Source organism: Pyrus communis, chromosome 6 (genome assembly GCF_963583255.1).
Source record: "Pyrus communis chromosome 6, drPyrComm1.1, whole genome shotgun sequence".
Taxonomy (NCBI): domain Eukaryota; kingdom Viridiplantae; phylum Streptophyta; class Magnoliopsida; order Rosales; family Rosaceae; genus Pyrus; species Pyrus communis.
The window spans coordinates 19878565-19894313 of NC_084808.1; the positions used below are offsets into that span (position 1 = coordinate 19878565).

Here is a 15749-nt window from a genome sequence, read left to right on the forward strand (position 1 = left end):
GACTCTAACACTCCTCAAAATGATTTATGAATCCAATAGTGCTCCACATTGTCTACGTTTAATGCTGAAATTTATGTGCAGTGTGCATTTTGAACTTGCACCATAAGATTCAGATTAACTTTCAAAGGATGTTAAGACAAAGTAATCTGAACAAAGCCAGCACTACAGGTCCTTGATTGTGTCACATGTTTCCGGTCCAGAAAAAGCTATGTTCTTTTGACGTTGGTTTCAAAAACAAGAAAAGCAAAACATGCTCTTGGTGGACTTAGGAGATTTGTCCTTGAAACAAGGTAGTTCCCCATCGATAATGATACATGGTGTTACAGATATCTCAATACTAATGTGTACATTGGATAATAACGTTAAATATATATTACAGTTTGCTACCATTCACTGTTTGTTAACTACAAATGCATAGATTAGGGTTGATTTTCAGTTGATTTCAGATGTCCAGCAATGCGTTGAATGGCCTCCGTGATAGATAAACTTGCTAATGACATTTTGCGTCAACCTGCAGATTGTAGGTTAACCGGTTCAACAAATCGAGACTTTCTTCTCCTCTTGGCTTCAGGAGTGCACCGTTTGCCACCAACGTTTCCAACTTTCATAGGTAACTTGCCATTTATAAGAGGAGATGTCCTTGTTGATTTATGCGCCTTGGAAGATGACTTGACCGAGGGAGATTTCTCAGTCTCAGTGTTTCCGTTGTCCACTTTTCGAGATGCTTTCCTCAAGGGAGACTTAACTCTCTTTCTTGACAACCGAAATCCAGTCTCCTCTCCTCTCTTGTCATGCCTAAGGAACCAAACACGAAAGGGATTCACAGCTGTGTAACAAACGGACTCACCAGCAACGCCACTCCTATCCAACTCAACATCTCCATTGTTCACCTGAAAATTTTAATATTAAATAATAACTCAGTTGTTAAATTAACACCCAGAAAGCTACAAATAAAATCTGAGCTAATACAGATCGGGGTTTAGCACCACCAACTAAATCAAACAGAACATGTGCTTATATGTACAAGAGAAATACCAGTTGCAGGAGCGCAGAAAAACTCCGAGCGACATCATATTTTTGCTGACCTTTTACAACATCAGTAAATGACAAGACATTCTCATTGTCTGGTTCGAAGGATAGTCTATCAAGAATTCTTTCTCCATAGTCATGAATATCAAAAGCAGGGTGTGATTCCTAAGAAAAACATAGCACTCTTTTATTGAACCAGTGGAGGAAAAACAAGAAGAAAACATGTAATACAGCTTCTGATATACTTTTCCATAAGAGAAGCGTTGACACACAGAAAGGAAGCAAAAGAGATGGAACCTACTTGCTCTTCCAAGTTGTACTCAATTTTCTGTTTCCATGTTGAAACACGAGCAGCTAGTTCAGTTTGTTTCTCGGTTTCAGCTATGCTAGCAAGGAGAGAGTCCTACAAGAAGGAACATAGGTAGCCATCCAAAAAGTTGCAGTTATTTACCCAAGTACATAATAGAAGGAAAAAGACCATATAGTTTTTCCCAAAGGTGAAAGAAAAGGGGCAAAAGAAAAACAAATTAGACAAAACACGTTGCGAGCAAAAAAAATATGAGCTGGGCTCTTTCTTCCATGATCTATTCACCTGAGATGCCTTAAAAACTACTTTCATGTCTTCTAAAAGATACTTTTCAGAGTACACAAAGAAAACCATCCTAATGAGAATATGCATCCTTCCTAACATGCTGAAATAAAGAATCCATCCTAATAAACCTATGAAGTAAGACTGTATTTACAAAAATGCACTTTGCTTCAGACTCTTGGCCTCAATTACAAAGTGTTCTATGTGGATTAGAGTATTGAATGGTGCTGCAGATCAAACTATCAAATTTCTGTTGCCAATTAAAATATAACCCAGAAATCCATTGACTAAATATGCCCAACCTCTTCTGAAATCCAGTTAACAAGATATATATAGCAGCTCAACATTTCACTACTGCCAAAACCCAGAAACAAAGTTAGAAATGTATACTAACCAAGTGAGAGCGACAGAAATCTTCCAGGCTTGCATGAGGATTTGGATCGTCATCAAATGGTTCATCATTACCAAAGTGAGAACCACCGCCCTCATTCTGTATAATACCAATAGATTAGCAATAAAAAATGTTCCCATTTCATTTTAAGTCATGTAATAATCAATTATCTGTGCAGTCTAACCAAATCATTGTGATGAGTTACATCATCCATGAATTCTGGCAAGTCAGCATCTGTTTGCCCAAAATCAGGGATCTCGTTATCACATTCGGTATCCTCATTTCCATCCATAGGATTGCAAAAGGCATCAAAGGATTCTTGTCTTCCATTAACAAGTGATTCCCGTAGCTGCAAATGAGAAAGCAATTTCACCAACCAACCAAAAAAAAACGAACATCTACACAAAGTTCTGTAACACAAACCTTTTCAAATAATGGAAGAGATTGGGACCCCTTTTGTCTTTCCTCGGCATGACGTCGAATCTCCCACATTTCTGTGAGCTCTGGACTAATAGTACCGTACAATTTTGCAGGTGGAAACAGTGTAATAATAGAGGCCAGCTTAGTACAATTGAACCATTTCCTTTTAGAAGCTTTGACTGCTAGTGGAAAACATAATGAAAGAGAAGCATGGTGTTAGGCACATAATAATTTACAAATGTAACTTCAAAGAAACTAACATTCGAAAACAACCTTTCCTAAAAGGTTTCACTTTCAAATTCCCAGGTTCATGGGGATTCAGTGGCTTCCATGGATCATCATCATCATCATCGGAACCATCCAAGTCCCTGGGCTCTGAATATCTATCATCCATATCAAATCCCTGAGTACCATCGCCAAAATCATTGCAGGCAGGAAGATCAAGCCCAATATTACAATTGTTTGCCTCAAAACTGCAACCGGCAATAGGAGATTGAATCATATTAGGATCCTTCCCCTTATGGAGAGATGACCTACATGCAGTTCCACCTGAACGTCTGGGAGTCTGATGACTTTTTCGTTCTGAGGTGACCCTATAAGCACTATTTGGTCCTTTACCAACTCCATCCACACACAAATAATCATTTACTGCTACTGCATCACATGGATCTAATAAAATGAAATCCTGGTATAGATCATTGGTGGCAAGCTGCAAATATATTTTTGTAACCAAACGACTTAGATACATACATTGAGCAAACTATCCGAAAAACTAATAGATGGAAGAAACTACGGTACCAGATATGACTCTAATTCTCCGAAATCACCAGTAGTATCTAGGCAATCACCTTCGAGTACAACTAGATTTGCTGGGGGCTTCACAAAGGGATTCAGAGGAGCATCTCTGCCCAATGGACTATCTAAGCAATTCTTTGTTTCAACTGCAAAGCAAATTGATTTCAGTGGATGACAATTGCACAATTATACCTCCATACAGAATAAGACAGTAATGGCTACCTGCAATGTCATCTAAGCCCCAAAACATATCATTTTCTTCATCAGAAGCAGCATGGGAACTCCCACCTTCTTCAGGCCGAACAGATGTTCTTTCAGATTGTTCATGCTGCCTATGTAAAAGACACAGTAAAATAAGAAAACTAATGAGAGAGAGAGAGAGAGACAAGAAGCAATTCCAAAGCACAGTTTATGGTGCAACGTAGAGCTTACACCTAAAAGTGATGATATGATCATCAACATCATCACTATCTTTTCCTAGGAGCGGAAAACTTTAGACACAACAGAAACTCAACACCAGGTTAATGACTTACCTTAATTATTACAAGACTTAACACAACCTGATTATTATATGAAACTTTTTAATTCTTTTCTCCTATCCAGTATCTCCTCTTACATTTATTATCTTAGTTTAGATTTATAGTTTCATAGTGCTTCTTCCGATGTCAGTCCTACGCAGCCTATTGTTCACTTTTACCTTCTATTTTAATTATCTTCTTTGCTTATAGTCACAGGAACTGAAATAAAATAACTTTTTGAAATAACAGACACACAAATGCACATATCTGGATCCATAACACAAAGTACAAACCTTTACTCAGATAATATCATAATATTTATGAAAAAAGAAAAGAAATAAAATAAGTTTACAACATCTTAAAATTTTAAAAAGAAAGGGGAAAGAAACACCAACCCTTTCTGGGAAAGGAACTCCAAAGCACGCAAAACCAACGAGTACAGATACTCCACCTTCCGGCTATACACTTGGACCGAACCTTGAAGCAGCAGCGCAGCTACACCAAACAAAAATTGTCACAAACAATTCCGAACGTAAATAAATTTAAAACAAAAACAGTAGTTTGAAGTAAAAGGAGCACCTTCGGCGAAATTAATAGCGACATGGCCTTCTGCTTCGGTGGGTATTTCACCGGAGCAAATCTTGAGTAAATACTCTTCGAGTTTCTGTGCGAGATCGAGTTCCCAATTGCATTCCAGGTCACGCTCTGCTTGCACTCTATGAAATCCGCCACCGCCACCTCCGCTGCCGCTTCCACTTGGTTCGTCTCTCGTGTTAGTCATCTCCTGTGAGTTGGATTGGGCATTGGAGCATTGTGGAGGTGCCGGATTCACATTTGGTGGAGACTAGGGTTTTTCAATTTGGGGGTTTTCGGAAAGCGGCGAATTTGAGTCGAAATTGGAAATGATAGCGTGTGAATGACGGAAATTCAAGGATTTTCTCTGTGCCTGCAATTCGTGAGCTTGGTTTCGGCAGGAAGATGGATAGAGCGAGCAGAGCGGAGAGAGAGAGATTCAAAAAGTTTTTATGGCCGTTTCCCGCTCCTTCTGTAATTGTAGTGCGAATAATACTGTGTTGGTTAAATTTTTTAAATCTAATAAAAAATAATCACCTTAATTAACACTTAAATTAATAATCTAATAATCTACAATTACATCATTTAATTTACAAATTGAATAAAAAAAATTTAATCTACCTAACATTACTATGTTGCCATGCACTTGAAAATAATAAAACAAAAATTACACAAGTGATACCTCAACTTTTTCACTTTGGTATATTTTACCATTAAAACTATAAAAGTTACATGTAACTACCCAAATTTATTTCTTAATTTGATAAGGTGACGTGCACGAGCCTACTTTTTAACGTCAATTTCGTCAAATCAAGCCCTATCAAATATCAAAAACTTTTGACCAAAAAAAAATTATATATATCAAACACTTATTTCCTTAAGAAGAACTACTCCAGTCATTTTAATAAAATTCAAATTTTAAGTTCCAAACTTACCCAAACTTACTTTAACCCTTAGGGTAAATATAAGCTTTAATTCAAAACTTATTTTTGGAGTAAATTTAGGTTAGTGGGGCACTATATATATGTATTTTTTGTAGTTTTACATTTGTATTCATTGAATTCAATGGCTAACATCTAATATGATCAAATTTAATGGTAAAAAAATATATCTAACAGTCCAAATTTATATTCAATGGCTAAAGTAATTAAAAAAAATTATTTATGTGTTTCATATTATTTCGTAGTGTCCATCGAGTTTCATGATGTCGGTTTAGTGATTTTTCAATGTTTGTTGGAATCAAAATATTTTTTGGTTAAAATATTCATAAAATTAAATTATGATAGTCTACATTTTTTTTTTAAGTTACTTTAAGAAAAAAAAATGATCATAAATTCATTCTTTAATCATATCGGGCTAAAAATTTAACCTAGAAGGATTAGAGGAGAAAAACTGTTTCTAAGTTAAAATCTAAATTTTTGGGGTTAAAAATTTTGAATTTTAACCTAAGAGTTAGAGATGGTTTAAAATTGTCATCCATTATGGAGAAATTATGGTATGGTACAGTAGTACAATCTCACTTATGATACTCCCATTTTTAGTTTGAAATTAAAAATTATGAAAAAGGAAGAAACATAAAAACGATGTCACTTAATACTATGGTAATTCATCTTCACTTATAAATGAGAGGTCTTAAATTCGATTTTAAGTTGAAATTGAACCACATTTGTAAGACTTAGCTCACTTCACACCCCCTAGTGTAGATATTATCGTTTGTTAAACAAAAAATGATAAACAGACACATATATACGCCCTGTCGTTCTCAATCTCTCTACCAACAAATAGCAGCTGCATCTGCAATCAGCCATGGGTAAGGTTCACAGCCGGTTGCTCGCACGTGCCAGGAAAGTTAGGGGTCAGACCCCAAAGGTCGCCGAGCAAGACAAGAAGAAGCCCAAAGGCTACGTCTACAAGCGCTTGCACTACAACCGGGAATTCGTCACCGCAGTTGTTAGATTTAGGAAGAAGAAGGGGCCTACTTGTTGATTGCGGATGTTGTTGTACTGCAAGCAACCACTCTTCTGAGTCTCTGTAGTGCAAGTGATTGCAGATACAAGCGATTTTTTTATTTTAGTTTTTGAGAGACATAAACTGAATTTCAAATCTAATATAAAAATAGAGGACACATGTCAAGGTTTCAATGGAAGTACCACCATCCCTGCTGTGATATGGTATTATCTAGTAACTTATTCACATTTTGATTCTAATAAGTCAATTTTACGTGCGAAATTTGGAGAGAGCGAAATATAGATTCAAGAATTATTGTCAATTTGATGTGGTGTTTCTTATCTTAATTAAGTCCATTATTAGACTTAGGTTGAGCTTTCTGAAAATTACCAATTCTGATGCTAAAAGTCTATTTTGCGGGTATGAAATGTCCACATTGATAGTTAGGGTATTTTTTGTTGCCATCATCTTGGGGGTTTGTTCTTTCCTCATGTTGTTGTTGCTGATGTGACACAATGGTGTTTGTTTCTGGTGGTTGCAGCTTGTGCTATGGGTGGGCAAAATGGCCCTCGACTCGTTGGTCGAGACGGGTCCTTGCAGGTCGGGGCGGGTTTGAAGTGAGTTTAAATTTTAAACACAAATCAAGTGGGGTGGGACGAATCCACGTAATTAGCAGGGCGCGCGAGTCTAAAAATTTGAGGAAACGGGCCTTTGGGTCGAACTGTTTCCATCATTGATTTGTGATTTCTCACACATATCAAATAAATATCAATATGTTCTCTCTCTCAGTCTCAGTCTCTCCCAACTCTAATATCCAAAATTCTCGAACTCACCACCTGATCCAGTCTATGTCTCTCTCTCGACTCTTCGTCCCCATCCCGTCTATTGAGGTCCCTCCCACCCACCACATGACCACCATGTTGACCCATTCTCTAAGCTGGCAACATGAGCTACGACTACAATCTTGACAAGAGTAGTGGTGGTTGCTGCAGAAATGCCCTTTGCCACAGGAATATCAGCAATGAGCAACAGTCAGAATTTTTGCTGGTAAATGTTTTGCCCTTGCAGCACCCTCTAGTGGTGTAAAAATCTTAAGCCGCATCTGAAGCATCTTCCACTCTAGTCTTAGCCTATTTCTTGTCGATCGAGGTACCTCTGACCCACCACCTGACCACCATCTCCGTCGATCTTGGTTTGCTTGGTTTGAGCCTATGAGACTTTAAAAAGATTGTCGAGTTCATTAAAGGTTCACTGTTTACTGATTTGAGTCTGATTTTGGATTTTTTTTTTAATATTATTTTCTCTAATTTGGGTTTTTTCTGCATTTGGTCCTAGTTAGGAACTTAGGTGGATACAAATTCTAGATTTGAGTTTTTTTGCATTTTGTTCTAGTTAGGAATTTGTTATGAGGAAGTAGAACATAAACACAAGCATTACTCAACGTTGCCTTTAGAGAATTCTCCGCATCAGGAAATGGACTTGTGGACCCATTGGAACTGACCTGTTTCAAACGAGCCGAGTTAGGTCTAGTTCCATTTTTTTAAATATAATGCCCCGTCCTGCCCCTTCCCCTCCGCCCTATTTCATTTCCAAAGGGGTTCAGTTTGGTTATTCCAAATTTGGACCCGGCTTAGGACATGCCCACCCCTAGCTTGTGCTGCTTATTTTATATGATGCTCCCACCCTTTTTCAACTAGTTGCAGATGTTGGGTGTCATTTCCGCTACACACCCACCACCATCGCTATTCCCATGATCATGACCATCACTACCTTGCCATCACATGATCCCAACCATCATCTTCACCGCCAACATGCCTCTTTATGTATGACAATGTTCAAACTTAGCATGTGAACAATGCAAATCAAGTGACATAAAACACGTGTAGTTTTTGGACTTCACATGTTAGTCAACCTACACTAATACCATGAATAAATTTGATGTTCCACCATATTGACATATGAGGAATGAACTAACACCTTATAAGCCCTTGCAAAGTTCCTTCTCTAATGTGAGACTTTGTCTTTCAAACCCTCAGTCACAACCGCTGCCACCACCACCACTAGTATATTTGCTAAATATCACCTCTCATTTATTGATTAATTAACACATTATATTTCATAATATTGTTATGTTTGCCAAACAAAAACCTTCACAGCAGATGATGCTTTATCACAATGGTGGAAAACAATGATGTTTATGCATCCTTGTGCAAGTTCGATTCCTATCGATTCTTCTCCCCTCAACAACTATCAATTTAAGCCAATAACATTATCTTGTGTATAAAATAAATAAATAAATAAATAAATAAAAACCCACCTTCACAACTTCTATAAGAATAATTTCTGTCATTGGCAATAAGTCTCAATGGAAAATTTTAAAGCACATCAATAAGGTCAACAATACCTTACGATACAGAATGTTAGGCATTTAAGTATCAACATGTGCAAAAGAATTAGTGTAGCGGAGATAAGAATGTTTTGTTAGACTTGGATGTGTGGGCAAAGAGACAAGATTAAGAATAAACATATCCAAGGTAAAGTAGGAGTTGCCGCAATTGAAGATACGATGAGAGAAAATTGGTTAAGGTGGTTTGGACATATGAACCGAATACCTACATATACTTCGATTAGGGAATGCGATTATGAGATAGATGCTTAGGGAAAAAAATAGTAGAGGAAGACTTGGAAAGAGATTTTAAGGAAAGATATGGAATACTTGGAACTAACGGAAAACTTGACGAAAATTTAGGTGCAGTAACATTCAATGATTTATACAGCGGACCCTACTTAGTAGAATAAGACTTTGTTGTTTTTGAAAATTTTCTTAATATTCTTAAGTTTCCTCATATCATATGTAAAGGTAATGTTACATTAGAGAATCCAAAACTCTCAATATTCTTAAGTTTCCTCACATCATATGTAACGGTAATGTTATATTAGGGAATCCAAAACTCTTCAATTGTACTTTTACTCTTAACTATATTGCAATATACCATTAACATATAGAAAGCTTGATATTGCACCAACAACAAATTAATTAAAGTCATAAAAACCTAAAACTAGTATCATAATTACATTAAAAGTTTACTCTTTCACATTAGATAGGGAAACAAATGGGTATTTATCAATATAACCAAAAATTAACTCTTAATTTTAAAAATGTCACTTTTTATAAAAACTTTCAAATATATCCAAAACTTCACTGAAATAGACCCAAATACCCTCAAATTTAACAATCAAATAAATTAAAGATTTTTTAGCCAAAATGGTTCGTAACATTTACATAACTCCTTAGTCTAGTGCTTAACAATAAAAATCAATAATAGTGTCCTGGAATTTGTCTATCATGAATCATTTTAGTCTTTCTTTGAATTTGTCCATTGTGATCATTTTAGTCTTTTCGAGAAAAATCTGTTAATCGCTCTGTTATTACAATGATGTGGCGCCACATAGGGCTCACAAATACAATCATATAATGAAATGTGGATTAACTTTAAAAACTATTTTTATAAAAATAAAAATTATAAATAAAAAAATTAAAAGAAGAAGTCGTCTTCTTCATTTGGTGGGTAAATCCAACAGACATGCCCAAATCAAAAGCCTTAACCTACCTAAACCCTTATTCTCTCACAATCCAAAACCTCCACCTTCCAATCCAAATTTTCGCACCCTGAGATAAATTTAGTGGTTCTTTCTTAAAATTTTCCTTTTCCAATTGGGTTCGAAGATTATAGAGAATTGACGTGATTCGGAAAGAGTTTCTGCGTCCATGAATTGGCGACGAGGGCTGAGACTCGAGTCATGGGAAGAACTAAGGCGTTGAAGGCCTGATTGAAATTTTGCTGCTCTCACTTGCAGTAACTGAGGCGGCGCTCAATGTCCATGATGAGGGGGTCAAAGGGGATAGGGGTTATGGTGGTGGAGTGTAGAAGCGAATGTGAAGTTAGACCGGAATTTGAGGCAATGGTGGCTAAAAAGCCTTTAATTTATTTGATTGTTAAATTTGAGGATATTTATGTCTATTTAAGTGGAATTTTGGATATATTTGAATTTTTTTTTTATATAAAAAGTTACATTTTTGAAATTAAGGGTGAATTTTTGGTTATATTTGATAAATACTCGAAAAAAACATAGTATCATAACTACTCAAGATCATAAAATGCCAATTTCTTATATTTCCTGATTACAAATTGTAATTGTTACAAAAATAGGACAGAATGTGAATGAAGAAAATTAGAAGAATTGAGTGTATTCGGACGACCATGGATATAAACATCTAAGGTCAATTTACAGAAACTAAGACTCCTCTAAATATCTAATATTACACATATATGGGCTCCAAATATACTTGCGGATAGCCACACGATTAACAATATCTACAACAATCATACATAAAGAATAAGATTATTAGTCATATGTGTTATTCTTTTCCTATCCTTTCGGAATGTTGAAAATATAAAAGAGGCCACTAAACTCTTTGTCTAAAACCCTAAACGGAAACCATGCCAGCAACGTAAGGCACACCGCTGGGCTTGATCCACTTATCACCCTCAACAAATTTACCGGAGGTGAAAGCGACAGCCTGGTCGGCGCCAAGATTCTTGATACCGCTCCACTTCACCCTCTTGCTCATGTCGGAGCCAGGCCCTCTGTTTCTGTATTCGCCAAACCAGCAACTTTGATGATTGTTCGAACCCGTCCACTCCATCCACCCTTCCGGAGCAATGATGCCATCAATCTGCGACTGCATAACGACGGTCCTAGCTAGGTTCTTCCACGGCCTCCCCAGGTACGACTTGTTCTTGTCCTTCACGGGAATGTACTCCGGGTCCCCGGAGATGGTGCAGTTTTGGAGGATGATACCCGAGGGCTGACGCCGGTCAATTCTCCCTTGGGCTGTGACCATGCAAGCTTGGTTGTCCATTGGTTTTCTTACGATCATCTTGCAGTTCTGGAACACTACGGCAGCGTCTCCAAAGATAAAGTCGATTGTGCCGCTGATGGTGCAGTCGCGGTAGAATTGCCGGTGGGTTTGAGTGTAGAGAGTGTCTTGGTACCCGTCCATTTGGCAGCGGTAGAAGATGGACAAGTCCGACTGCACTCGCAGAGCCACGGCTTGGTGCCCTTCGGCTCCTGCTGAGTTCTCAATCCCTATGTCCTTAGCAATGAAGTAGTCCCCAACTACAACTGCATATCAATGGAATGTCAACTAGTTAATTATTAACGTGTTATATATTGTCAAAACTGTTAATACTAAATATTGGTCATGATTAAAGTTATAATACATAAGTATAAATCATATGTAGTTTTCTAATGTACAATGTTATGTATGAGTTCAGCTGAATTCTCAAGGGCCCTTGAACAATCACGATTCATAAGCAAGTCATAATTAATCATAAGAACATCATGATTCATGTATGAATTCGGGTCATTCTCTAGTCCTATGTCGTCCTTTACAACGAAATAATCTCTCAAAGTCTCAAACAGCTACATATAATTTACGCTATGTTATGCTAGTATGTCTGTTATATTGTCATATTGTGAAAACCTATATTACACATGCCACATATACATGTCCAAAAGAGAATGAAGTTTGTAAGAGACTTCGCTCAAATACTTACCAACTGTTGCAGTCTGAAAAGTTTGGACTCCCGCAGCGAAGTTTTTGCTACCGGTGACCTTGGTCTTAGTAGCGCCATCCCCAATCAACATGACGTTGGTCATATACTTGTCAATCATGACATACTCACTGTACACTCCCTCCTTCACATAAATCACAAACGTCTTGTCCGCATTGTTCTTCGGGATCATCTTCACAGCTTCACCAATAGTCTCGTACTGTCCGCTCCCATCCTTAGCCACCACCGCGTCTGGTTTAATCGACTGTGGAGTCGCGGTAGACACGTCGAGGCTACGCTTATTGTTGATCCACGTAGGAATAACCTTTGGAGCATTCTTCGCATTACCTCCACCCCCTCCCCCTGCCAGCAAACGACGCCGGTTTGCTTTCAAATTCAGAGACCCAAGCACGGACGTAATTTCGGTCACCATGGCAAGTCCGTTGCTGGTGAGCTGTTGCGTGGTGTTCAAGAAATGCTTCATCTTTTCGCCGGCGTCACCTTTGGTGTTCTGAAACCCGTCCAAGCATGTTTGTTGGTAAGTAATAGCCGCGCTAAGCCAGACCTTGAGATCTTCCGCGTAATCGTCGATCTTGCTGATGTCGAAAGGACCCAATTTTTGGAAAGATGTCGTGATATCGTCGATGGCATACTCCAAGAGCTCCTTGCAATTTTCTAGAGCTTGGTTTGTACTTTCGTCCTTGGCCAGTTCTTGCAATGTGGTGGAGTTTTTTATGATGGCCCGAAGTTTGTCCATGGTAACGTTGAAACCTGCCTTGATGAGGTCCTTCGGCTCCGTGCTGTTGCCAGCAGCCGATTCCAGACTCCTCTCGCAGGTTTCCTTATAATCCGTCGGCTGGCATATAGCCTTTATTGCTTTTGTCGACGTGGTGACATGCCCGCCGTCCGAGTTTTTGTGCCCTCCTCCTCCTTTGTTTTTTGCGGTTACCCCAACCGTTACGGCAACCACCATGGCTACTAGAATCACAGATGAAACGCCGATGATGGCGAACTTCTTCTTCTTATTATGTTCAGCGTTCATGTTGAAGAAATTTACAGGTCTTTGGTAATTAACGTTTACGTACGTAACATGTTTCTTTTGTTATTTTTTATACTGCATGGGAGTTTATTTTTATATTTTTTATAGTGGCTGGTAATTCTGTTAAGGAACCTGGGGCGGGAGAGTTGCAAGTCACGATAAAATTATCAGGGGTCCCTAATGTTTTCCAAATTTGGGAACCTCCAAATTAATTAAGCTATTTGCGGACCCTTAATTATAAAGGGATAATTGATATGTGTTTTAAGAGTGGCTTATTAACTCCTCCAATCGTGGACTACCAACGACTACTGGAAAGATTGTATCTAGCTTAATTAGTTTGATGTTTCAATTGTATTAGTAATTTTGTATTAATCTAAACCGTCGGAAAAGGAATTCGAATTGGTGTGAATATATAGGATTCTAGTTCTTGTTATAATATTAATATATAGTTAGAAAACATCTATGAGCTACTCTATTTATTTAACATCGGCGAGAGAGGTGTGTTTCCACAAATATATATCTAATTGTGTGATTCAAATGAGACGGTTTGTTTTCCTCCCAAATAAATGAAAAGGTTTGAAGTTACAAGGAAGCCTTCTTCAGACTTACAAAAAAATGTAGAGTTGCGAAAAGAGTGCGGGAGAATAATATGCATCTTTTCAATCTATGAAAGAACAAGTCTGGACTCCATTGAAGAAGTGGACCATTGAGCTTCTTTTCTTCTTCTTCTTCTTCTTTTTTTTGTTAAAATTTTATCATGGTATCAGCAGAGTTCGAAAGAGGAAAAAAGAGAAGACATGAGTCAGAAACGTGTAAAACAAAAGTAACATGTTTCGTTACCAGCTTGAAGAAAAAGAAGTTATATAGCAACACCAGGAGGACACATGGCTCATCCTCAATTAGAACCTCAAGTATGAACAAAGAGAGAAGAAATTAAGGAAAATCTCTCTCATGTCAAGAAGAAAAGAAGAGAACAACTCCCTTATGTGAAAAGAAAAATCAAGGGCAACAAGGGCAGTGAAGGAAACGACAGAAGTGTATGCGTTCATCCCATTCCCATGTTTGCACCTTCAACTTATGAAGAATATTGACTTTCAAAGATTGTTTTGTATTTTTCATTATGACTTCATTACAATTGTACAACAATATATAAGGAGATTGACTCTCCTTGATTTAAGCCATAACATGAGGCTTAGGGAAGATAAACAACAGCTCCTTGAATTAAGGAGTTGACAACTTAGATTAGACTCCTACACAAATTGTTACTGATCACAAGAAAAGAGAACCGACTATTAACCCCTTAAAGAACGACAATACCCAGAAGAAACATACTTGAGTAGTTGCTCTAACCCTTATTGTCTAGTTTTACCGTAACCCATCTTAATATTCAGGAAACCCTAATAAACCACTAGACTACTTCCAATACTCCCCCTCAAGCTGGATCCAGAAGTTTTATGGATCCAAGCTTGGACAGAAGTCATTGAAACTAATGCGAAGGTAAGGGTTTTGTGAAGATGTCGGCCAGTTGATCGAAGCTTCTTGTATAATGGGTCTAAATCACTTGCGACTGTACTTGTTCCTGAACATAATGACAGTCACCTTCAATGTGTTTCGTCCTTTCGTGAAACACTGGGTTTGATGCTATATGCATGGCTACTTGATTGTCACAAAATAAGGACATAGGGAAAGTTGTAAACACACCTAGGTCACACAAAAGACCCTTTAGCCATATCAGCTCACACGCAGTTGAGGCCATTGCACGATACTTAGCTTTAGCGCTTGATCTTGCGATGACAGTTTGCTTTTTACTCTTCCAGGTGACCAAGTTTCCACCGATAAAGGTACAGTAGCCAGTTGTGGACTTACGATCGATTGCGTTTCCTACCCAATCGGCATAGCAATACCCCATGATTTATGTGTTCTCATTCTTCATGATGATGTCATGACCCACATACCATTTTAAGTAGCGTAAGATCCTTTTAACAAGGTTCAAATGATTGATTGTGGAAGAGTGCATGAATTGGCTTATGATACTCATTGAATATGTGATGTCAGGTCTAGTGATTGTTAGGTAAATTAACTTACCAACAAGTCTCTAATAATAGCTTACATTGGTGAGTGGCGTGCCCTCCAAGCTAGGTTTGATCTTGCTATCAAGAGGAGTAATGGCAGGTTTAGCATCACTCATGTTAGCTTCCTTGAGCAAATCCATGACATACTTTCTTTGATTAAGAAATAGTCTTTTGTGAGAAGTTGCCATCTCTAAGCCAAGGAAATACTTCAATACCCCTAGGTCTTTAATTGCAAACCTTTGTCTGAGTGACTGTTTGAGTTTGAAGATCTCTTCAGCATTATCACCTGTAATTATTAAGTCATCAACATAGATCAACACAACCAATTTGCCCACAGCTCCAGTGCGAACAAATAATGATGAATTGGCATTGCTTCTTTGAAACCAACACTAGTGAGAACTGAGCTTAGCTTGGCATACCAAGCTCGAAGAGATTGTTTTAGTCCATAAATTGATTTGTGCAATTTGCACACTAAATCAGGCTCATTGCTTTAAGGGTGCCCTGGTGGCAATTTCATATAGATTTCCTCTTCGAGATCACCATGCAAGAATGCATTCTTCACGTCCATTTGGTACATGGACCATCCCTTATTAACAGCCACGAACAATAGAACCCTAACTGAGTTCATTTTTACAACAGGTGCAAATGTTTCTTTGTAATCGACCTCGAATGTTTGAGTAAAACCCCAAGCCACCAACCTTGCTTTATGCCTTTCAATTGACCCATCTGAATCGAATTTGATCTTATAAATCCATTTA

At 37.8% G+C, this 15749-nt stretch overlaps 2 protein-coding genes across 2 annotated transcripts; both read right to left on the bottom strand.

Annotated features, from left to right (window-relative positions):
- Positions 1–303: 303 nt before the first annotated feature.
- On the bottom strand, positions 304–4762 carry LOC137738225 (condensin-2 complex subunit H2-like). The gene is made up of 11 exons (XM_068477858.1): positions 4322–4762; positions 4138–4237; positions 3447–3556; positions 3228–3370; positions 2703–3138; positions 2433–2608; positions 2194–2358; positions 2013–2108; positions 1331–1432; positions 1036–1194; positions 304–890 (listed from the first exon to the last, which is right to left on the bottom strand). Exons 1-11 carry the CDS (start codon positions 4521–4523, stop codon positions 507–509), a joined length of 2073 nt encoding a protein of 690 aa, XP_068333959.1. The 5' UTR covers positions 4524–4762; the 3' UTR covers positions 304–506.
- A 5668-nt stretch (positions 4763–10430) lies between these two features.
- Positions 10431–12944, bottom strand: LOC137738390 (probable pectinesterase/pectinesterase inhibitor 21). Its single transcript, XM_068478024.1, has 2 exons — positions 11884–12944; positions 10431–11449 (listed from the first exon to the last, which is right to left on the bottom strand). The coding sequence occupies exons 1-2, from the start codon at positions 12920–12922 to the stop codon at positions 10752–10754; spliced, it is 1737 nt and encodes a 578-aa protein (XP_068334125.1). The 5' UTR covers positions 12923–12944; the 3' UTR covers positions 10431–10751.
- Between the last annotated feature and the right edge of the window lie 2805 nt (positions 12945–15749).